We start from the raw sequence: 24,073 nt of genomic DNA, 5'->3' as shown, positions 1-24,073 counted from the left end.
AAGGCATTTTCATTTGGTACTGAAGTTGGGACTTTGAATGTCAGACCTGGCATCGTCGACATTACCGGACGTCATGACACAGAGCCAAATTTCCTAGTGTTGTGTGACAATAAAGCTAGGTATGAAGATGCTGCTCATGAAAGAAAAAGTGAGAGGGCTGCGTGTGTTTCTTGTGGCTGCACTCACATGTGGCAGCTGCAGCAATCGTAGGAACGGGGCAAGCCACTGTATCGTGATGTCATGACACATCCACTTCCCCTGTACCAATTAGTATTGTGAGTTTTAAGCACGAAAGCAAAACAGGACAAGCGCTGTCTTTGTCCTGTCTACGGCGTCATTTTGCCTTTGTGCTGTAAGCTCATGATAATGGATCGCCAACTAGCCAAGTCAAGTATGCCGAGTATTGAAACTGAAACTGGTTTGTAGAGCATAACTGCGAGTCGGCCTAGTTGGAACAGATTCTTTTTTTTTTTTTTCACTTTTTGTTTGCTTGTTACATCTACCTTGCTGTTTTTTTATGTTGGCCGGGTGGCTTTGCTCCATGGCATTTTTTCTCAAGTGTTATATGCGCTATAGGCGTGCTCTGTTAACTAGATTGCGCAGATCTGTGGGTATTTAAGCAGGAAGTCCTTCGAAAATAAAACCAGTTGTTAAAAAGCACTCATCCTTATGTTGCTCCTCTTCTTTGTCCCTGTTTGTTTGCGCACAAAAAGTTTTAAGAAATGGTTTTTAGAAACAAATACATTATGTACTAAATTATCTGGGGCGCTCTGGTGCTTGCTAGTAGCTAATCTATGATTAGAAGGCTCTGACCTTCATTTGACACAAAAAAATGAGTCAGAAATGTCGTGTTAGTGCTGTTTTGATGTTTCTCTTTCCTGCTGCAGCCTGCTGAGGAGTCTATCGCCCCGAACAGCGCTGAGGATGCCACAGTGATACCTGTGCCTGAGAAGTTGGTCACTCTGCTACTCCCCAAGTTGGGTAAGCATACCATGTGGTTTAGCGATGTTTATTTAATTAATTTCCTCATCATCAATCCAACTGTTATGCATGTGTATTTCTTCTGCAGTTTCAGTTGCCGCTTGGCAACTGGGTCCTTGTTATGTATCCAGTTAAACCTCGATATAAGGAACTTCAATATAACGAAATTCTTGATATAACGAAGTATTTAACTTTTCATAACCTCTTGTCCATAGAACACCATGGATTTAGAACCTCAATTTAACAAAGTGTTTTTTTATGTGATTTCAATATGACGAAATTTCGTTTCCACTGCGGAGGAATACCGAGACAATAAATGGAAACTTCCGTGGATGCAGATGGGCAAATGGTTGAATTACAAGCGTTTGCTTGCAAACGCAATTCTCAAATCGCGTGCAGCATGACAAGAGCGACTGCTGAAGTGGAGCCGCATCACGTTCTGCATAAAGACCAAGTGCGATAAGATCCTATCGCACCCCACGCACTTTGCACTTTAGGTGCAAGTGAAAGTGTGCGAGGCTGAGACGAGAAAGATGGTGGCTTCTCGAGTGCCGCCTTCCCGTGCGAGCAAAGGGAAAGAGGGGCAGGAAAGCAAGCTCGCAGTAACGCGCGCGCGCGTTGCGTGGGGGGAGGGGGTGCAGGTAAGTTGCCGTGCGTCACGATTTCTGGCGTGCGTCTCGGCCATGGCGGCACGTGGCTGTAAGTGCGGCTGAGTGTATACACATTCGCGCACCCTCCTTTAGAGGTAACCTGCCACGTGTGCAAAGAGTGGGCATGTCGAAATGGTGTGTCATCATATAAGCTGTCTTATCGCTCATTTAGTATTGAAGGTTGTGTAATCTCAAGTTTTGGCGACCCGTTGGAGTGAGAGACTTCTCGCTGCGGGCGACGCTTTCAGCCACGAGGGCGGAGTGCACGCGAAAGCGTGATTGGCTTCACTTAATTCGTACCGTCGATGTGAAGCTATAGTCGATGTGACGTAAAACCGTACCATTCGTCGCCGACACCAAAATTCATCAAAATGAATTGTTTTCTCACTCAAATTTGCTTTCTTTGTTTTCTGCCCGATAATTCGGAAAATTCTGCGGTCCCTCTCTAAGAAATATTGATCGGCGACTGTACTTATTTGAAGAAAAGGTCGAATTTCAATACAATTAAATTTGGATATAACGAGGCAAATTGCCGATTTTACCTACTTCTTTATATCGAGGTTGAACTGTATATTGGTAGCTCCTGGAATAAAACAGGAGATTTTTTGGCTGCCTTCTAGTGTGTCAATACACGCCCACTATGATGGCAACGAGGGTAAGACTACACCAACTAGCCAGTTTTTTTCTCACTGCTGCTCTGAGTTATCATATCTGTGCTTGAGAGCAGTGAGTGCAATACCACCACTCCTGGCACACTGAAAGTCTTGAAGGTCAAGGTTTGGAATTTGGGTCGTATTCGCTAACCACAAGCTGCACACATCATCTGCTTAGGTGCTGTTATATTTAAAGGGTGCTAATAAGAAAATTAGAAAATTACTTGCCCTGTAGCTTTGCCAAAATTGCTTCAAAGGTATGTACTACTCATTTATAACCAATTTAGCCAAAGTGCAATTTCATTGCAAGTGGCTTTAAAAGTATTTTCTTTTTTCAAGGCCTTTAGGCCTTGTGCTCGAAATTGATACAGAAATTGTACTGTGAGAAGGCAGACTAGGTGAATGGATGGCTGGATAAAATAGATTACACAAATGCATGAATGAGGGAATGGCCACGTGCCCATAGCCTGTCAAATAAGGACCGGGAAGAGAAGGTCCAAAAGGTTGGTGTGTTCACATGCAGGTGTAAGTGTGGAGGAGCAACAACAGCTGCAGTGCCCAGCCTGCGAGTTCCAGGCGGGCTACACGCAGCAACTGCAGGAGCACCTGCTGGGTTCGCATGCGGATGCAGTGGTGCGCTGCCGCCGCTGCCCGCACGTCTGCCTGTCACGTGAGGCTCTCGTTGCACATTACCGATCGCAGCACCCACGCTGCATCTGCCCCTACTGCGACCACATTGCAGAGCAGGTGAGCACTCTCCAAGAACCCCTGTGTTGGTCGATGTTTTCCTTTGTTCACTTACCTAATGGGCAAGGACCTCAGTCGCACCAAGTGGCCGAAAAGTCCTTGCACCTGAATTTTACAAGGTGTAACTTTTGTCGTAGTTGTCAGGTAGTATTGCAACTTTGCACTTTTTGTTTACATATATATATATTTTATTGGTGAAGTATGATATTGCATACTGTTGCACTTTCAAAGTAATACCATTTAAATGCGTCCGGGCCAAGATTGTTCTGCTCTCCAGGTCTGGGACCTACCAGAAGAAAACTGCGGAAATCACTGGTGCTTCCCACAGGACAATCCAGTTCACATTCTGGTGCTTTCAGGACAGTCAAGCATTGAGCCAGGAGTGGAAGAGCTTGTACTGTGCAATCTTCTGCAATTGCCAGATTTGTCAGCCAGCGGATCAAACAGAAAATGAAGAGAAGATTGAGAAAACTGCAAAGGAGTCCAGCATGAGTCATGGTTCGGTTAGAAACATTACAAAATGTTATCTGAGCTTCCATTCAATCACTTCAATAAATCAATCACTTCAATCCATTCAATCGCTTCAATCACCATTCAGTCAGAAAATGCATGCTTTCAATGGCCTTCTAAAGCCAAACCACCCTCAGAAGTGCCATACATTTCTCAGGCATTTCTCTCAGGAACGCCATCGTGCAGTGCTGTTCACTGACGAGAAACGATTCACCACTGAACGAGTTCCAGCCACCAAAATGACAATGCTGGTTCTACTCAGGCCTAGCGAGTTCTTTTTATTGATAAAGATAGACTGCGTTGTTTCTTAAATGGACCAAACACTGCCCTTAGTAAGTTTAAAGAAATTTTGTTGCACTACAATGACCAGAATACAAAAAAAGAAGGAATCTTCGAAATCAGTAACATCAGACTGGTGCAAAAGTTGCGGCATAATATTTAAGAAATGGAAGTTGGACCTTCTCTCTTCTAGTAAACAGCCTCTTACTGCTAAATTAACAAACTGTTTTTGAAATAATAATTAGTGTCCCTTTAATACACTGAGTAAACTTCTCACCGTTAACGGTGTAATCCTAAAATGAAATGACATGATCTTTGGTTCTTGTCTTGTTCTGCGACAGGCGTACGCCATCCGGCGCCACATGGCAAGGCACACGCAACCGGGCGCCTGCACCTGCCCGGTGTGCAACAAACGCTACAAGGACCCGTACATCCTCAAGATGCACATCAAGATGGTGCACATGCCGGCCGAGGTGCTCTTCGAGTGCTCTCTATGTGGCAAGAAGTTCAGCCGAAAGGCCCACCTCAAGCGCCATGCCCGCACCCACGACCCACACAAGCCCCTCAAGTGTCCCCTCTGCGATTACAGGTCTGTCTGTCTGCTACAAATGGAACAGCTTCGTGTTTGTTAACAGCGGGCACAGAAAGGCATAGTGAGGGGGGCGGGGGGGAAATAGGGACAACTTTTGCACACACATACACATTAAGTACGCATACTTGTGTACTTAAGTCAAGTACTTAATTCATTTTGCATATTAAGTCCTTTGTACTGATCTCAGAAAAATCGTTGGCCATATTTTTATGCCTAATGATCTCATGCTTCGACCTTTTGCTTGCTATTCGTGTGATAGCTGACTAGGCTATGATATCTACCAATCAATAAGTGTCGTAATGATAGCTGGTATTTAATGGCTAAGGATGTTAATGACAACAATGTTGTGGGTGGCTGGTTGGCAGCAATCACCGCATTGCAATGTGCTGCTGTCATGCTGGAAATGAAACGTGCTTGCCTATCCCATTCATTAAATTTGTTCTCTGCGCAAAGCAATAACTTTACACCAGTGCTTCATGCGAAATTAAAATAAGGATGTGGGAATACAGTGACGTGGGACTCCACCAGTTTCACAATAGAACTGTGCAAATGCACCATAGTAGGCAGAAATGGACAAAAACATGGACTCTGTAACAATAACATGGTTTTGGCAAGTTGGTTCATCTTGACAGTTTTCATAAAAACGTGCTAAAGATGAAGACGAAAGGAACACATACGACAGGACTGGCGCTACATCAAACGATCATCTATTTATGCTCTGCGCATCAGTTACATAATGTGCTCATCATCATACACACAAAAGATCGTATATAAGTGAATCAGATCGTACAAATGATTGTATGGTCAATCAGTTCATGTGCCTAGATACCTCGAAAGAAATGTCACTTCCTTTTCCTGCTAAACCAAACACGGACAGCTGATGCATTTGTCACCTGTCTTTCTTATAAAATGCTCTCCAACTATTTCGCGTTCTGTTTTTGTGTTTTCTTTCCTCAAGAAAGTTGTATCGCCAAACATGGGTGTGCATGCGCACTTTTTGCAGTGTTCAGCCAAGTGACTATCGTATCCTTTTCTAACGTCATTATTGCGCTGTCTAGCACTATCTATCATGTGTTGCCGCTAGATACAGCTATTGGTGTTAGATTCGTTGTCATTATTAAGCTGAAAAAAAAAGAAAGACGAATAAAGTTATGATAAATTTCGCACAGTGTGGCAACACAACACTCGTTGAATAGTTCTCTTGATGAAAAAAAAAGCGAAGCATTAGGCAGCGTGCAGGCACTGCCGATGCATGTTGAAGCTGCACTCTGTAGGCGACCAGGCACCACAGGCTAATCCGACGCAAATGACAAAGCATGTGCTGCAAGTGCCAACACCAGGACATAGCGCATTGGAGCCTTTGCTGATAACAGTGGAGGAATACAATGTACACTTATATATGAAAGGCTATATGCAAAATGCATATCAACAGTAAGTTCTACAAAGTTCAAGGTCACTGCTGTGCTTTCGCCAAGATTGGTGTTTGAGCTCAAACATTATCAGTTTATTTTCTTTGTTTGATGTCTGCCCAAGGGATGTACTCGCGATGTAGCTTTTGATTTGTTCACCTGAGGAAAACTGAAAAGCTGTAAATGTATGACATTCAGGTAAGATCTTTAAGAAAAAAAGAGAGAAAATGGTTGTGTCATTTGAAGCAGGAGGTGCGACAACCATAGCATGGTGACACTATAAGGGCACTAAACAGTTTAGACTTACAAGGTATTCTTCTGAAACTCTATTCTTGTGAATTTCATAATAATGGGTTGATTATTATGGCAACAAAAATAATATATAAACATCAAAGTGTTCTTTAGTTTCGTGCCTGAACCCCAGTGCCAGTATGTCAGCTTGATGTCATAGGCATTTGAGACATATATATATATATATATATATATATATATATATATATATATATATATATATATATTCCTACTTGTGCCAGTATGTCATCATGATGTCATAGACATTTAAGACATATATATATATTCCTGCTTGTGCCGTTGTGCCTCAGTAAAAGTTACCAAACTCGCGTAGCCCTTGTCTCTTTTAGAATACAATGCAGTCATTTTTTTGCCAAATAAATAATTAACTGGGCCTAAGCAGGTGCCATCAAGATCCATGATCTCATGGCAAGGTCAACTTATTTCTCCCTTAAGTGTCTCTTTAAATTTATATTGGAGCATTTATACATTATATGGGAACATTTACTGGTATATGGCATTTCCATGTTCAAACTGGCATGCTGAACTGAGGCAGTTGATGGTACAGGTGCATGCCTATTGTCATTCACCAAATGCCACCTCATTTCCACCAGTGCCAGAGAAACTGCCACCAGCATCATTTAGTTACACTGGCAATGTCACAGCACCGCCTGGCAAGTGCTAGTTCCCTGTAATTGCTTTTTAGCAAGCAGCATGACAAAAGACAATGATTTGTTGGCACAGCATGTAGCCTCATAGCTTCCATAGCTTAGAGCTGCTTGTGCAATAAAGTTCAGTCATGAGAGTAAAATTTTCAGTCCCTGGAAAGCAGCAGTAAGCAGTCAGATGAAACCCGTGCATGCTCCTCAAAAAGTTAGCTTCATAGATTAGATAATAAGTTTACCTCATATCGAACCTTCAATCTATATTGCAAATTTCCACGGAACTCACCTTGTTAAAATTTGCTTGTCGTACAGCACTGGTATGCATTTGAAGCCATGATTCCTTATCGGTTAGGCATTTTTTGGCCTAGTCAATGCATATACATTTATTTGAATTATCTGAAGCTGAACAAGGTAGGGGACAAAACAGAATTACGAGTCATTGCGTATACCGACAAAACAATATGCAATAGTGAGCAGTCGCCCACCGCAACGAGTGTGTGAATGTGCTCACACATCCTGGACACCACAAATGTTAATTCGTGACCGAGTTGGCCATGCCCACTCATGGTTGCACCTGCCGGCATACACAGCATTTTGAATGTTATGCATGCTTTGACTACTTGAGCTTTTTGAATGTCTCCTCATCAGCCATTTTTGACTGTATTGCTCTTCTCTGGGAGACCAAAAATTTGTAGTAGACAATTCTTAATTTGTATTAACTGGTTTCAAAGTGTGCTAAAAGCAAAGTACCCCAACTGAGATGGCAAACAGCGCCGATGATGAGACACAGGACAACTGATAAAAATAGGACAGATGTGCTGATCATTGAAATATTTTTATTTGGGATAGTGTAGCACACGAGAATAAGTTTATAAACTGCAGGCGAAAATCAGTTGATGGTGCATCTGTCCTGCATGCATCCCTTGTCATGTCATCGGCATTTTCTGCTACGTTGAATGAAAACCAACTAGCCCAGCTTCATACTCACATGCAGCCCAACCAGCAGTTTTAAAGATGCTTGAATTGACCAGCATCTTGAGCTGTCCGAGCCTGAACTACTGTAAGCAGGCTCTGAGGGGACACTGAAGAGAAAAGTAAGCTGAGCTGAACTTCTGCAGTGCTCACTGGGTGGAGAAGGCTTCGTAATCCAGAAAAGGTGTAAAAGCGAAAGACAGGTACCACTTGTTGCTCCCGCACCAGCTCACCGAGGTGTCATTGATATTGAAAGCATCTGCTCAGGCGTTAGTAATCTTTTATTGGTAATGATAGACTGAATCATATTCTAAAGTGATGAACATAGCAAGTTTCAAAAACCTTCATTGCACCAAATACCAGAAATTACTTTGAAATCTATAATATCACACTGACGTACTGGTGCTGGGGTTATGGCACTAAATTCAAGAAAATTAAAGTATTGCCTTCATTTTCTGCTCTAGTAATGAACCTATCATATAGAAATTAATGAAAGCAGACTTTTGAAAGGGTGCTTTATCTGTCTGAACTAATCCAGTGTTTCCTTCTCTTGTAGTGTCCCTTAAAAAGCAGCCATGAGAGAGCCTTTTGCAGATGTGCTTCGTATACCGCAGGGGCTGTGAGCGGTCGGACATCACCAAGCACATGCTGATCCACGAGGAGCCCAAGCACGTGTGCAGCATCTGCAACCGCTCGTTCCGGCATGCCAAGAACAAAGAGCTGCACCTGAAGAGGCACAAGGGCCAGAAGGACTACAAGTGTGGCGTGTGCGACTTCTATGGCTACACATTCACCGACATCCGCAAGCACATTGAGAGGCGTCACGCCGACCCGCATACTATCCTGTGCGACCGCTGTGGCCAGGCCTTCAAGAGCCAGGCCCTGCTCAAGGTAGGCCTCCCTTGGGAATGCGCATAAAATCTTTGAGCCAAGCTGATCCAAATGTTGCCAAAGCCATAATGAAAAATCTCCTTAAAGTGGCCCTGAAAGGGCTTTTTCTTCACATGTGAGGAGCACACGCGATTCCTTTCAAAGAATGTGCTCCCAAATATATTTTTGGCAAGGACCTAATTAGAACAAGCATACTGTACTTACTTGAATGTATTAGGTTGATACTTTTCTTTAGAAATTACGTACAAAAGTTGGTCCTGGCTTAGACTAGAGGATGCTGTTTGGCCGCAACCACCAGACACTGCTGTCCGTAGAAAGGTCACTGCAACGAAGTGGAAAGAGATGTTGCTGATGTTATCAGGGCACAAAGAGAACCAGGAATTTATGTAATAACAGAAACCAAACAGGTGAAAGCCAAGAAGGCCAAAGGTTTAGGCCTAGCTCGCAACAAGTTCATGTCTGTCTGCTTCGACGTCAACAGCATGTTTACTACGCTTAGAGAGTGAACTGGGTTGTGGCCACGTGGGATGAAATTCTGGCTGATCTGATAATCTGACCATTCCAAAAGTGCAACATTCCAGTGTTGTTACTTGTTCTTTTCACAGCCAAATGCCAGTTTTGTTCAAGGAAAAGATTTGTTGTTCTTTGTTTTCTGCCCTTCCGAATTTTGGGGGTTGGCCTAGATTCAAATAAGTACAGTACAAAGAGCGCAATGTTTATTTTTTGCCCCTTCCTCCACAACATATTTCCTCTCTCAGCTGAGGTAGCACTGATAGCGTTCATTTCACTTACGGCAACTCTTAAAGGCTGGCATCTGACAAAGGTGCCGGAAAGTGACATGCAAGCAGTGACATGACGGGTGGGCTGTATTACTGTCCGACGCTTCCCTGTTGGCCAAGAGATTGCAGTAGTATGCATGCATGCGCATTTTTTGCTCAGGAGTAATTTATCTTCAGGAACAATTTCCCAATGACTGGCATTTATGAGCTGTCGTGCAGTCTGTGACGCCATCATAGAAGGGGCCTTGAAAGCCACAGGAGAGAGAGAGCAAAATATTTCATTCGAGATTGTGGGCTCCCTGCTGCAAGCAGTGGAATAATATTTAGCTTGCAAGTTCATGCCAGCATTGTCTGCAGATCGTGAATGTTTTCTTACCATGTTCAAGAAGTGTTGCAGTGCCCATTTAGTTTTCGTGGTAGCAATGTGGTCTCAGCATTTACCACTTGTGTCACTGTCTACTGATTGCAGGAGCATCAGATGAGTGCCCAGTGTGAGGTGTACCTGATTGAACAGGAGCTGACGGAATATGAAGAGGCAGCCCCAGAAGGCTTGCTGGCTGCAGCTGACGAGCAAGGTGCTTTTTACATTTCCTGAATGGCCATTTCAGAAACCATGCAGGAATCATTCAGAGGGACACTAAAGGCAAATACTATGAAGTCAAGCAATAGATTGCTTTTGCAAGGTGTCTGAAGCATCACCATCACCAACTACAAAGCTTTTGTGTGAAAAAAGCAATGATGTAAACATAGAGCAGAATTTGGGTCATTGCAGTGACTGTCTAATTTCCTTATTAAAAGCCTTGAAGTAGTACTTGAGCATACAATTCATGCACCTGGTGGTTAGTGTACATGATGCAAGTCCCAGACCATAGCTGCTGAGATCTTCTTGGCTCTCGCAAGAAGCAGGGGTGGCAAAAAGGAAAAAGAATATTAATCTGTGAGCAGGGCATTGTTCATCTGGTGTGCTTAGTTTTTGTTTTCTCAGCAGACAGGAAGCAGTTGTTGCTGTGACAAAGACAAGTCCCGTTGATGAAACATTGGCTTCAGTGGCATCCCTCGTTTGATCACTGTTGATCCTGATGTGATAGAAAGTAGTGAAAAAAGTGAAGAAAAAGACGAAAGGACAGAACACGCTCTTCTTTCGTCCCTCTTTTTCTTTTCTTCAGTCTGTGCGCTACTTTCTATCAAGCCAACACACTAATTAGCCCAGCAAAGCATCTTGCTCCACTGTTGATCCCTTCAAGTTTTCATCTCGCTGTGATCCTCAGTCTTGTCTGCCCTTTAACTGTGGTAGCATATTGCGAGCAACATCCTTTGTAACATAGCAAAGCAACCATTATGAACTACATTTGTGGATTCCTATGTTCAGAACCATCTGATGGAACTCTGGAGGAGACCTTTGTGGAGGCCGGTGGCCAGCTGCTGGAGCTGCCAGGACACCAGTACGCCATCGTCACCACCACTGCAGATGAAGCTGATGTGGAGGCTACCACTGAGGTGAGCATAAAATCTTCACCTGTGCTGGCTCAAGGTGTCCACTATGCGGCTGTTGGTGGGTACTTTGCAATTTGCATTGTGATGCTGCAGTTCTTCAGCCAATGTGTCTGCTAAAGTATAAAAGGTATGAACGGCTGGGCAAGGTGGTACAGTTGCATTCTTGAAAATTGTGAAATTGCATTCTACCAGTGTTAACGTACTTGGAGGCTAACAAAAAGGCTTGAGAAGAAGCTAATTAAGGACCGTGCAACAAGCAATGGAACAAAAAATTATAGGCATAAAATTAAGCGACAGGAAGACAGTGGTTCAGCAGGTGATGTAATCCACATGGAAGATAATCGGTGGGCTATTGCAGTTTCAGAATGGGTGCCAGGAGAGGGTAAGTGAAGTAGGCAGCATGCCCAAATTAGGAAGTCTGCAGTCAAAATAGAATAAGCTGGTCCAAGACAGGGGTAATTGGACATCTCTTAAAGAGGCCTTTGTCCTGAAGTGAAAATGAAATAGGCACAAGCGCTTCTAATAGGCACTGCAATATTCGTTGTACAACGAGCAACGAGTTTCCAACGCCATGATGATGATAATGATGATGATGTCAAAAGGAGGGACAAGTCTGTTGCACATTTGAATCCTCCAGAGTTACTTATTTTGAGCAAAAATAAGCAATTTTTAAGTGGCATTAACACAACAAATATTTTTTAATGTGTGCAATATTATACATGGTTTATTGCTCAATATGTGGATAAACTAGCACTACTATTATATTTTTTCAAATATAGTAAAATTCATACAACTTATTTAAATACCTTTACTTAGGTTTGGTGCAACTTGGGCCCATATTTTGTAACATTCAATTTCATTTTCCATTCTCATCATTTAATGGGCGGAGTGGCTGATCCGAGCAAAATCAGCGATGCGGCGGCCTTCAAGATGCCAACCTATGATAAAAAGCGAAAAGAATGGAAAATGAAGTGGATCATTCAAGAATACAGCCCAAGCACAGACGGGCATAGCTAGAGTGAGGTGTACCATGTGAGTGCTTGTATGCAAACTTGGTGGTTGCACATCCACCAGAAAAATAAAGTGAGTAAGAAACTTGCAGTAATCGCTTGTTTGATCGCTGTATGCTATAAAATCAGTTATCATGCATCTTGTGAAAACAGATACCATATTTACTCGATTCTAACGTGCCCTCAATTGTAACGCGCACCTGTTTGCCGTCACCTAAAGAAAGAAAACTCCTTTACAGTACTGCGTACCTCATGCTTTCATACAGAAATACAACTTTCTCTCATTTAGAAAAACTAATTTAGAAGAGTTAGTACTCCCAAAGCACTAAAGTTGGGATGCATAAAAAAAGTTGCACTCTTGCCCGAAAGGCAAAGCATCGACTGCAATAGCAAATTAGTAGACAGCTATACGAAGTAAGGATAGTAGTTTTATCGGCCGTATAAACTTGGAAACATTCGCTTGCTATCTGAATTAACAAGCCTGGTATCAGGTTTGCACAAGCAAACATGTACACGTAACTCGATGACCGCAGAAACTTGCTGTCAAAATGCTGGAGTGAGGAAGTGTGGTAGCAGGAGCGAGCAAATTTACCTTTGTGCTGCCTTTTGCTTCAATGCAAACTAAGCGACGAGAACAGAGTGTGGTGCACCTATGCGTAGACTCTGCGCATAGACGTGTAGATCACTTGCAAGTTAGGGTCCAGGTGGCCGCATCGTACACAGCAGGTGCCGGAGTATAACGCCTCTCCTTCTGTTTGCACCAGTCCCGTACGAAAGTTTCAGGAACTTCGAACACCGGTGATGCGGCCCGATTTCCGTCCGTCTCCACTCAAATGTTCACTTCCCTTCTAATTGCGGCATCACAATGAACCCGACATGTCTTTGCAGTTGGCACTTCTGTGCTGATAGAGCAAACGCAGGAACAGGAAAACAAATGGTGCACTAACCTAAGGACACATACTACAGCACATGGAGGAAGCTATGGCAGCTAGGCTTGAATTGCGTACGAGGTGGCCATTTTGAAATGCAGATGGTGATATGGTAACGCAGATTTAGGTTCATACTCTACTCTAATGCTCACGCAATTTATGGGTCGGTTTTATAGGAAAAAATGTGCGCATTGGATTCAAGTAAATATGGTACACGTGCCGCGGTATCGGTTTCTGAGCGCTTGCCTGTAAACAAAGTAATCACACACCTACGAAAGAGCCATGCAGTCGAACGTCTCGATGTAGTACTATGTATTTTGATAGATAAGAAACGAGATGGAATTCAGATTCTGCCATGCTGTAACTTGAAACGACACGCATGACAATGCTGAATCTAAAATGGGTAAGCAAGGGCAGGAGGGCGTGGTAGTAAAAGCTATGTGAAGTGGGAATATCGGAATTCTCCTGGGTTACCACGGTGCAGCCACTATAAAGCGAAGCAGAAGAACAGTTGTGGTGGAAACCGAAGGGCAGCAGCACAATGAGAAATATTGTGGAACTCATGGAAGGTTGCAGCACCTCCAGGGTGATACTTCATTCCGAAAGGGCGGATTCTTTCAAATGACCAGTCACCACTGTGCATGTATGTCTGAGACCATTTGGGACTCGTGTCTGCTGCCACACATCTACAGCGTTGACCCTCTAAGTTGATTGCACATGCAACAGGTGCTGCGAATCTATGCAAATTATCTGTGAGTGATGTTGATGGCTGGCTGATGCTCGCATTACTAAGCCTTCTAATATGAAATAAACCGATGACTCCGGGTTTTCTTTTTTTCCTCTTTCCCTAGAAAGAATTTCTGTGTCTTTGAAGACAGATCAGCAGCAGAATCTTTAGCAGTGCTCAGCTGAATGTGAATGGAACAACTACAACCTTAGCTCATCTCGCTTTTAACTATGCACTTTTCGGGAATGCAGCAAATGTACTTGCAGCCATGCAGTTGGTTGGCCAGGTAACTACTGGCCAAAAGCACGGAAAATTGGGTGAACTGCTGTTGATTCATGGTTAGAGGCATTACGAACAACAAAGACAGAAAGAAATCACATTGCGCGGGCACTGAACTCCAACTACATTTTATTCACGGTAAATGCTTGTTTAAATACGAATAGACAATATAGCCCAGCTATCACACGCCAAGAAAACAACTGAAAGGGAATGAAAAAGGAAAACAAGCCGCAAGAATAACACATGCTTCAAAATACTATATGAAAACTTATATGCGGATAACGGGAACATTAGGCCATGACACACACGCATGTGCGCGAGGATTGTGATGTGATTTTGTAGTTTACTCTGTCACGGCCTGGCGTCCTTGGTGTCTGCATCAAAGTTTTCGTGTAGCATTTTTTGAAGCTTGTGTTATCCTCATAGTTTGTTTTTCTCTTTTTTCTTTCCTGTTGTTCATTTGCCTACCACTGTTTTCTGTTGTCTATCTCCTAACACTGTGGTAGGCGATAGCGTTAACTGACATTGTCTTCAGCGGTGTGAAGACTGGCTCTTCTGGGAATAAGAGCATGCAGGCTTTTGACTGAGTATTTGGCTGTTCCCACAGCATACAGTGGTCATCATCACATAATTTACACACCGTGCTTGTTTGTTTGCAGTGCCCAAACCTGGTGATTACAATAGCTGAGTGATGGAAACATACGCAAGGTCAAATTGAGAACTTGTATCTCAATTGTCTGCTGCCGAGGCTAATGCTGGGAGTTGTTATAGAATGCAAATATTCTTTGCAGGTGCCTGATGGGGCCCATGAAACACACATTGCTGTGGTGCAAGATGCCAGTCATCTGCTTGTCTAGTCCAGCACCAGACTGAACTTCCTGCCAAGCTGTATCCTCCATGTGGCAAACCTTTGCTTCCCTCATGAAGGCACCTGTACATATTTGTGTATAACATGTGGAGGGCTGTGTGGCAACACCGTCGCCGAAGAACTCTGTGTGATAAAGTAAACAAATGCATTGCCCGCCAGTGCTTTGCACTCCTTGGGCTGAGAATGTGTGCGTTCTAGCTGACGACGTGCCAAGTGGACTCATGTCGCCTGTACTGTGTCTACAGGACTGTAAAGGTTCATCAAACACATCCCGTGTGGAATACTGTGCATCCACAATAATCTAAACGCACACTGTACAAAGTGTTGTGCATCTGGAATGATCAAGGAACTGTGTGACTGTGTCATTTTTTCATCTTGCCTTTCGTTCCCTTCGGGCTGTGTGAGAGAGTGTTCTTTTTTTCTTTCTAACATTATTAGGTAAGTGAAAATTTCCTGCATAAAACTGAGCTCTTCAACAAGTACGAGTTAGACTGTTGAAAAATATTCTTCCATGCGGCAGACACAAAAGTAGTGTGTCTTCTGGCGCCCTCTGATTTGGAGGAGGTAAGTAATACTGTGGGCCACTTAAGGAGAAAATAAAAGAGAAAAAATATGCAGATCTAACGCAAATGTCGGAATATATGTGAAGCAAAGCTTTAGGGAGGCGGTTGGTAAATGCATTACAACTAACGGCAATGCATACAACATTGTTTACTTTCATGCTATGCGACGTGTAATCTATCTGCCTCAAAGCTCACAACTTTTTTTTTTTTAATGTTTATCCACTACCTCAGTCACAAGCTATGCTAAAAAAGTGGACAGTCACTTTAGCTTACGCTAAAGTGGATGAAGGCGAAAGCCTGCCCGTTCACAAGACGTTCATGACATTGCTTGACATTTTCATTCTAATGCGTTGTTACTTCATATTACTTGTTTTCTCCCACCAAAGGTTGTGGGTTCAAGTGCCTTAATTAACTCTACCTTAGAGTTAACTGTGTCTTGATTAACTATGCCTCAATTAATCTTGCCCTAATTAACACCAAAACTCATGGGTATAGCTCCCACCGAAGGTTGTGGGTTCGAGTGCTTTAACTCCTCTTAAATGACCGTGCCTTAATTTACTTCACCTTAACACCAGAGGTAGTGGATTTGACTCTACCTTCACGATGCCGATTGTAATCTAACTTGGAGATATGGCCTATTCACCCATATCTCCAAGTAGGTTTGACTCCCAGCAAATGGCATGGGTTTGAGTGCCTTAACTAATTCTATCTTAATTAAATTTCCTTTAATTAACACCACAGCTCATGCTGATGCTTCTTCTTCGCCTTGGTTTCACACTTTCTTATAAAAAAATCCATGGCCTAATTCGCCCTAATTATCACCGCAGGTACTGGGTTCGACTCTCACCAAAAGTCGAGGGTTCAGCTCCCTATGAATTTTGGTGCCATAACACCGGACATAGGATTTTTCGCCCCAGCTAAGGCTTTCGCCTTAATACAAACTCCAAATCAAGTGGATGCACAGTGTGAGATGAAGATGCAGTAATGCCACAAAGACGAAGGCGATGCATTATGCTTGTCGAGGAAAGAAAGGTAATGACAGGAGTGTGCACAGAAACTTTCGACACATACCAAGCAACATTTTGGGGATTCTGTAGCTCTTGTGTCGCCCATTTTGGAGGATTGGCCAAGAATGGGCACACCCCCAGTGGCACTTACTGAATGGCTAAATCAAATAAATTAAGGTAAATAAAAGAAGCTGTTAAATATAATTCACCATTCCAATAACAAATCGGTGTGCTTGAAAGGGGCCCATGAGCCAACACTATATGTTTAGGTTTTATGTAGAGAGAGAGAAACATTTATTTGTGAACTAGCGATAGAGAGAAAGATCTCTCCTCACCCTCAGGTGGGCAGCTTCCTCATTCCAGGAATCTATGGGCTCTCGCTTTCTGGGCGAGTTGGTGCATACTTGAGATAAAAATTGTTACAGCGCAATCACATGCAACCACAAGTAAGAAGGACGGGACACAAGCGCTTGTGTCCCGTCCTTCTTACTTGTGGTTGCATGTGATTGCGCTGTAACAATTTTTATACCCTGGCCCAGTCCACCAACTTTCGCTGGCCATCCAACCCTGGGCAATTCAGTGTGGCCTCCCACAGTTCTTCCTTGTCCTCTTCCGTCTTGTCTGAATTGCCTGTTTTTTCACCTGCCATCTTCAGTTTTTGAGGGGGTCCCGTGGGCCTCGAGCACTCCATTACCATGTGGTGCATGGTGCCCAGAACTCTGCAAAACTTGCATAGGTACGGGAACTGCATTGGAGATATCCTATGCAACAGGATACCATTAACATAGGAGTCTGTTTGCGGTCTTCTTAAATTAACTGTCTTCTCTGTTGAGTTTCAGGTGAGGTAGGGGGTACATTCTGCATTCGAGTCTATGGTGCTGCAGTATATTGGTCTATTTCTTTGGGATGTCTTCCTGTCTCGTCACCTTTATGGTCCCCTCTGGCAGGAAAGCCTGGCTTGTATGCTCTCGGGCTATCGTGTCAACCGCTTCATTCCCTGCCAGGAACTCGTGTTCTGGGGTCCAGACGATGTAGGTCTCTGGAAGATATCCTCCTCTTCGGTCACTGTTTTCGGTAAGGATGCTCAGGACTTGCTTTGAGATGTTTTCTTTTTGGTAATTGCGACACGCCGCTCGAGAGTCGCTGACTATCATGGCCGAGTCAGTGCACGTGGAATTGCGAGTGCGATCGCCACATCTGCTTTATGTAGGAAGTTATTTTTTGTTATGCAGAAAACAGATGCGCATGCACAGTCAGCATACAAGGGTCATACCGGATCATTTGCTGATACTTTCATTCAGTGCACATATAACCTTTGCATATATCATCATCATCATCAGCCTGTTTTATGTCCACTGCAGGATGAAGGCCTCTTCCTGCGATCTCCAATTATCCGTCCTGCGCCAACCGATTCCAACTAGCGCCTGTGAATTTCCTAATTTCATTGCTCCACCTAGTCTTCTGCCGTCCTCGACTGCATTTCCCTTCTCTTGGTACCCATTCTGTAACCCTAATGGTCCAACAGTTATCTAACTGGCGCATTACATGACCTGCCTAGCTCCATTTTTTTCTCTTGATGTCAATTAGAATATTATCTATACCCATTTACTCTCTGATCCCTGATCCAAACCGCCCTCTTTCTGTCTCTTAACGTTATGCCTAGCAATCTTCGTTCCATTGCTCTTTGCGCGGTCCTTAACTTGTTCTCAAGCTTCTTTGTCAATCTCCAAGTCTGCCTCATATGCCAGCACCGGTAAAATGCACCGATTGTATACTTTCCTTTTCAATGATAACAGTAAGCTCCCAGTCAGGAGCTCATGATGTCTGCCATATGCGATCCAACCCATTTTTATTCTTCTGTGAATTTTCTTCTCATGGTCAGGGTTCCCTGTGATTAGTTGACCTAAGTAGATGTACTCTTTCACAGACTAGAGGCTGACTTTCGATCCTGAACTCTTGTTCCCTTGCCCGGTTATTGATAATTATCTTTGTCTTCTGCATATTAATCTTCAACCCCACTCTTACACCCTCCTTGTTAAGGTCCTCAATCATTTGTTGTAACTCGTCTGCATTGTTGCTGAATAGAACAATATCATTGGCAAACTGAAGGTTGCCGAGATATTCACCATCGATCCTTACTCCTAAGCCTTCCCAGTTTAATAGCTTGAATACTTCTTCCAAGCACGCAGTGAATAGCATTGGAGAGATTGTGTCTCCCCGACTGACCCCTTTCTTTATAGGTATCTTCCTGCTTTTCTTGTGTAGAATTAAGGTAGCTGTAGAACCTATGTAGATATTTTCCAAGGTATTTACATAAGCGGTCTGTACTCCTTGATTGCGCAATGCCTCTATGACTGCTGGTATCTCTACTGGATCAAATGCTTTTTGTAATCTATGAAAGCCATATACAGAGGTTTATTGTACTCTGCGGATTTCTCGATAACCTGGTTAATGACATGGATGTGATCCATTGTAGAGTAACCTCACCTGAAGCCAACCTGCTCCCTTGGTTGACTAAAGTCCAGTGTTGCCCTTATTCTATTGGAGATTATTTTGGTAAATATTTTATATGATACTGGGAGTAAGCTAATGGGCCTATAATTTTTCAATTCTTTAATGTCTCCCTTTTTGTGGATTAGTATAATGTTTGCATTCTTTCAGCTTTCCGAAACCCTTGCAGTCGATAGACACTACATATAAAGAGCCGCCAGTTTTCCAAGAATTATGTCTCCTCCATCTTTGATTAAATCAACTGTTATTCCATCTTCTGCTGCTGCTCTTCCTCGTTTCATGTCTTGCAAGGCCCTTCTGACCTCATCGCTAGTTATAGGAGGAGTTTCTGTATACTGTTCATTACTGTTTCTAATGGAGGTATTACGACTCCTCTGGGTATTGTACAGGTCAGTATAGAATTCTTCTGCTTCTTTTACTACATCTTCGAGATTGGTGATATTACCCTGATTATCTTTCAGTGCATACATCTTGGTTTGTCCTATGCCAAGTTACCTTCTCACTGATTTCAGGCTGCGTCCATTTTTTACGGCTTCTTCAGTCTTTCTCACGTTATAGTTTCCAATATCACTTATTTTTGCCTTGTTGATCAGTTTTGACAGTTCCGCGAATTCTATCTTATCTCTTGAGTTGGACACTTTCATTCTTTGTTGTTTCTTTATTAAGGCCTTTGTTACTTGGGAGAGGTTGCCTACTGGCTGCCTTGGTGCCTTGTCTCCCACTTCAACTGCTGCCTCTGAAGCCAGCCTAGTTACGATTTCATTCATTAGCTCTATATATATCCTCCACTATAGCAACCGACTCAACAGCATCCAGCAGCTCCACATGAAAACGGGAAAGCAGGCAAAGAAAGCTTCTCTTGAAAAATGCTCCTCCCGCTGCTGTAGTGGAAGCAAATTGAATGCATCAAAACAGAGCTGGGCGAGTTGGCGTTCCATCTTAATGAAAAACTGTGTGAAAAAGACACAGACAAGAAAGAGAGAAACAAACATGTCCCCGTGTTTGTGAGCACCTGTGAGCGCCAAAATTGAGCGCTGGTGCCTTTCCAGTGCTCCATGAACAGCACAGACTTTCAAAAGTTTGCTATACATGTTTAGGTGTCCGCCATTGTGATGTAATTTTGCTATGCTTGTGTGGCAAGAAAAGTGTATATTACAATGTTGTTTTGGCCCGCATGTAGTTTGCGAAAATTCGCACTAGTTGTGAAACATTCACCGCAGTTCTAATTTCAGTCATCACTTGCAACTGGTACTTTAAGGTTACGCAACAGTTTCATCTGGCGATTCTAATTGCCAGAGAGGCACAGTGGCTATGGCATTGTTACTGAACACGAGGTCGCGGGTTCGAGTCGCAGGTCAGGAATGCAAGAAAAAGTTTAAAAACGTGTGCTCGCGGGCATTTGCTAATTCAACAGAATTCGCGCGACACGTGCCTTTTTTTCTTATTATTATCGTTATTATTTATTATTAGTTATTAGTTTCTTTTCAATGAAACTATTGTGTCGTCAACTAGAGCTGTAGCATGGGTTCCATTTCGTTGACAACCCTCTCTTTGTAGACTTTGGGCATTCGCCACCACGACGGATAAGAATGAAATTAAAGAAGAAAAAACGTTTCACAAAATTTGGCCTCAGATTGACCACTAGAGCACACACATACACACAAAAAAAGCTATTCCGATATTGGCGTTGAGTGTTTTGTTTCTTCTTTTTTTCTTTTAAAGAGCGTTCATCCCTGCGATCCTAACGGTGGTTGCCATGGTGGCATAGAATAAAGTCGCAATCTCGCACCCTGCGAAGCACGAAAAGCATGAAAAGCGTGCAGGAAGGCAAAAAAGCATGACGAAAACCACGGCTTCCAAGATTGGGTGGCGTGCGCTTTCTTGTAGGCATACATTATTGTAGGAAGCTCTGTGCTTCTCAAAAGCCATGAAAAAAGCTTTTTAATGGCTCCTGAAGCATAGAGATACTTTTACAAAATCCAAAACTAGACCTTGCTTTCCTTCCAGTGGCCCAATCAGCATTAACATAAGTGCTTGTAACGGCGAGTTAATAGGTATTTTTAAACGAGAGTTAGAGAAGGGACAGATTAGGAAACTAGGAAGTAAGCAGGGAAAACATAAACCGAAAAGCTGGTGGAACCGAGAAGTTAAGGAGGCCATAGAGCAACGCAAAGATGCGTGCAGAAAACACAGAGCAGCAAAGAAAAGGGGAGCCCCACCAGAAGAGGTGGAGACAAAATGGGAGAATTACCTTGCAAAGAAAAGAGAAGCATCGGCATTAATTCAAGCCAAGATAGCAAAAGTTGGGGTACAGTGGTTGTTAGAGATACGAAAAAAAGACAGAAATGCCTCTAAGAAGTTTTGGGAACACACAAGGCAACAGAGTAAGAAGACAGAGGTGGTTCAGCACTCACTGACCACACCAGAAGGAACAAAGGTAGAGGGAGAGGAAGCTCAGGAATATATTAGGTTAACAATAGAGGCAGCATTTGCAGAGCCAGAGGGTAGCAAAATGGAGAACAATGACAACAGCAGGACAGAATTAGAGGAGGAGAACAGAGGGATGACAAGTAAGGAATGGGACAGAATGGACACAAGGTCCCCGTGGGAACAGCGACAGGACCTGATAACATACCCATGAAATTGATAAGCATATTAGGCCAGAAAAGTAAATTAAAATTACAACAACTTATTGAACAAATAGTTGTAGGGGGAGATGTTTAACAGGACTGGAAATCAAGCAGAATGATATTAGTTTACAAAGGTAAGGGAAGCAAGGACAACATTAAATCCTACAGGCCAATAACTGTCACATCAGTCATATACAGAGTAGCAATGCAGATGGTGAAAATGAAAATGGAGGAATGGGCAGAATGTGAAGAGATCTTGGGAGAGCTACAGAATGGATTTCGAAGGAACAGAAGGCTAGATGATAATTTATTTGTTATAACACAGTGCATAGAGATAGCGACAGCCAGGCAGGAACCGCTATGGATAGCTTTTTTAGACAATAGAGGAGCCTATGATAATGTAAACCGTGAAAAGTTATGGAGCCAGTTGAAGGAATATGGTCTAGATAGAAAGGTGATTGGATTCCTACAATGAGTTTATACAGATAATGAGGTAGAGATAACATGGGAGGGGGAAACTACAAAGCCAGCTAAAATAAGAAGAGGTCTCGGGCAGGGCTGTCCATTGTCGCCCCTGCTTTTTATTATTTACATGAGCCAAATGGAAAAGAGGCTAGAACAGAGCATAATAGGAACCGACATAAGCTATATGCTGGAAGGGCAGAAGGTAGCTCAAGTACTAGCCGGTCTGATGTATGCAGATGATATTGTACTGCTTGCTGACACCCGAGTAGGGCTACAGGAACTAATGAGCATATGTGGAGAAGAGGGAGAAAAATTGGGACTGCAATTCAGTAGAGAGAAGTCTGGGATAATAGTATACAATGAAGAAAGGGGGGAACCATTGGAAATACAAGGCGCTAAGATTGATCATGTTGAAAAATACAAGTATTTGGGCATATGGCTAAACAAGGGCAAAAAGTACTTGGAAGAACAGGAAAAAATTATGATTGAAAAAGTGAAAAGGAACTCAGCTGTAATGAAACACAAGGCACTATTGAACTATAATAGGTACGAGGTGGTTAGAGGGGTATGGAAAGGGGTTATGGTACCTGGCCTCACATTCGGAAATTCAGTACTGTGCATGAAATCAGAAGTTCAGGCATGCATGGAAACAAGACAGAGAAGTGTAGGCAGGTTGGCCTTACGAGCGCACAGGAACACCCCTAATGAGGGAACGCAGGGGACATGGGATGAACGTCATTCGAAGGTAGAGAGGCAATAAGTAAGCTAAAATATGAACAGAGACTCCCAGCATAGGGGGAGAAAAGGTGGGCGGGAAAAGTGTACAAATATCTATACATGAAAAGCTTCAACACAAAGTGGGCACTCAGAACTAGGAAGCTGAGGATTAGATACCTACAGCCGACGGAGAGAAGGAGATTCTTGTTGATGGGAAGGAAAAGTTGGGGTGAAGTGCAGCACAGTAACTGTCTCTCAGCAGAGGACACCTCAACCGCGCTGCACAGAGGGGTAGGGAATGAAAGTAGAGGGAGAGAAGGAGATCCTTATTGATGGGAAGGAAAGGTTGGGGTAAAGTGCAGCGCAGTACTGTCTCTCAGCAGAGGACACCTCAACCGCGCTGCACAGGGGGTAGGGAATGAAAGTAGAGGGAGAGAAAGTGCACCAGAAACAGCAGCACGCCGCGGAAATGCGATGGAGCTAAATGCGGTCGGCGAGGCCGACATTGCGTCTCCGCGGAAAAGGGGAGGGAGTCCAACGTGGTTCTAGTGTGGGAAAGGAGGTGAAGGAGACGGAAAGAAAAATGTGGGAAGAAAGAATGCTCGGAAAGCCAGCGCTATCTATGTATACAGGACACAAAAACAGGAGATAAAGAGAGAGCTCTTATTTGATAACTCGCAGGGCAGCTCACTACACTCTAAGAACAGTTTACACCCTTTGGAGTGCCCCTTCTGCCACACAACAATAATCGTCATCTGCCTTCATGCGTTCTTTAACGCTGCGAGCCCGGTACTTTCCAGTAACGAACGGCACGCGCGTTATCAGCATGATAGCATTGCCGACAGGAAATGCTATCATGCTAATAACGCGCATGCCGTTCGTTAGTGGAAAGTACCGGGCTCGCAGCGTTAAAGAAAGGAAACGCATCAAGGCAGATGACGATTATCGTTGTGTGGCAGAAGGGGCACTCCAAAGGGTTAAACTGTTCTTAGAGAGTATAATTCGAAGCTAGGACGGGGGTTTTGAGAACGAAAACATACAGGGCTAAATTTGAAGACGTGGACCTTTTGTGCACAGCTTGCGGAGCCGAAATTGAGACCACAGAGCATATAGTGCTGAGATGCACAGACCTTCGCCCGACTCTGGCTGAGGGAACAGTCATATGGAACAGTGACACATATGGAAGGGGCATTAGGTTTTCCCGGGGAACGAAGGCAAATAGACGAGAAAAGAGTGGCAGTAACGAAGGGGAGGCTAGAGGATTAGTGGAGGAAGTCAAGGGAGAAATAATACCATAAATCGGGGAGCAAATGTTTTCTATACTATTTTAGATAATTATTTTTGGGGGAGGAGGGGAGTGAAAACTAGTTTAAGGAGAAGGGGATATAAAGAGAAAAAAATAGGAGGGGGAGCAAAAGGCTAGGTGGCGCCAGCCGCCGCCCGTTACAAAGGGT

The 24,073-nt window shown here is 43.4% G+C and overlaps 1 protein-coding gene and 1 long non-coding RNA gene across 4 annotated transcripts in view; one reads left to right on the top strand and one right to left on the bottom strand.

Moving 5' to 3' along the window:
- LOC126545128 (uncharacterized) overlaps positions 1 to 15,208 on the top strand; it is a 35,030-nt gene extending 19,822 nt beyond the window's left edge. For both annotated transcript variants that reach the window (XM_050192851.2, XM_050192852.3), the window contains exons 10-16: positions 888 to 981; positions 2,808 to 3,031; positions 4,162 to 4,409; positions 8,364 to 8,640; positions 9,889 to 9,994; positions 10,789 to 10,916; positions 14,650 to 15,208. In XM_050192851.2, coding sequence (XP_050048808.1) covers positions 888 to 981; positions 2,808 to 3,031; positions 4,162 to 4,409; positions 8,364 to 8,640; positions 9,889 to 9,994; positions 10,789 to 10,916; positions 14,650 to 14,715 — 1,143 coding nt within the window. In that variant the 3' untranslated portion in view covers positions 14,716 to 15,208. The remainder of the gene's footprint in view (positions 1 to 887; positions 982 to 2,807; positions 3,032 to 4,161; positions 4,410 to 8,363; positions 8,641 to 9,888; positions 9,995 to 10,788; positions 10,917 to 14,649) is intronic.
- Positions 3,196 to 23,915, bottom strand: LOC129388122 (uncharacterized). Of its 2 annotated transcripts, XR_008615150.2 has the most exons (5): positions 23,660 to 23,915; positions 8,887 to 8,962; positions 7,766 to 7,859; positions 7,064 to 7,179; positions 3,196 to 3,440 (listed from the first exon to the last, which is right to left on the bottom strand). It is a non-coding gene; the product is annotated as an uncharacterized lncRNA (long non-coding RNA). The 2 variants fall into 2 exon arrangements; XR_008615149.2 differs by lacking the exons at positions 7,064 to 7,179; positions 7,766 to 7,859 and having other exon boundaries at positions 23,660 to 23,904.
- Between the last annotated feature and the right edge of the window lie 158 nt (positions 23,916 to 24,073).

This window comes from Dermacentor andersoni, chromosome 10, assembly GCF_023375885.2.
Source record: "Dermacentor andersoni chromosome 10, qqDerAnde1_hic_scaffold, whole genome shotgun sequence".
NCBI classification, from domain to species: Eukaryota; Metazoa; Arthropoda; class Arachnida; order Ixodida; family Ixodidae; genus Dermacentor; species Dermacentor andersoni.
The sequence above is the reverse complement of the archived record's forward strand: the minus strand, read 5'-3'. Positions and strand labels throughout refer to the sequence as shown.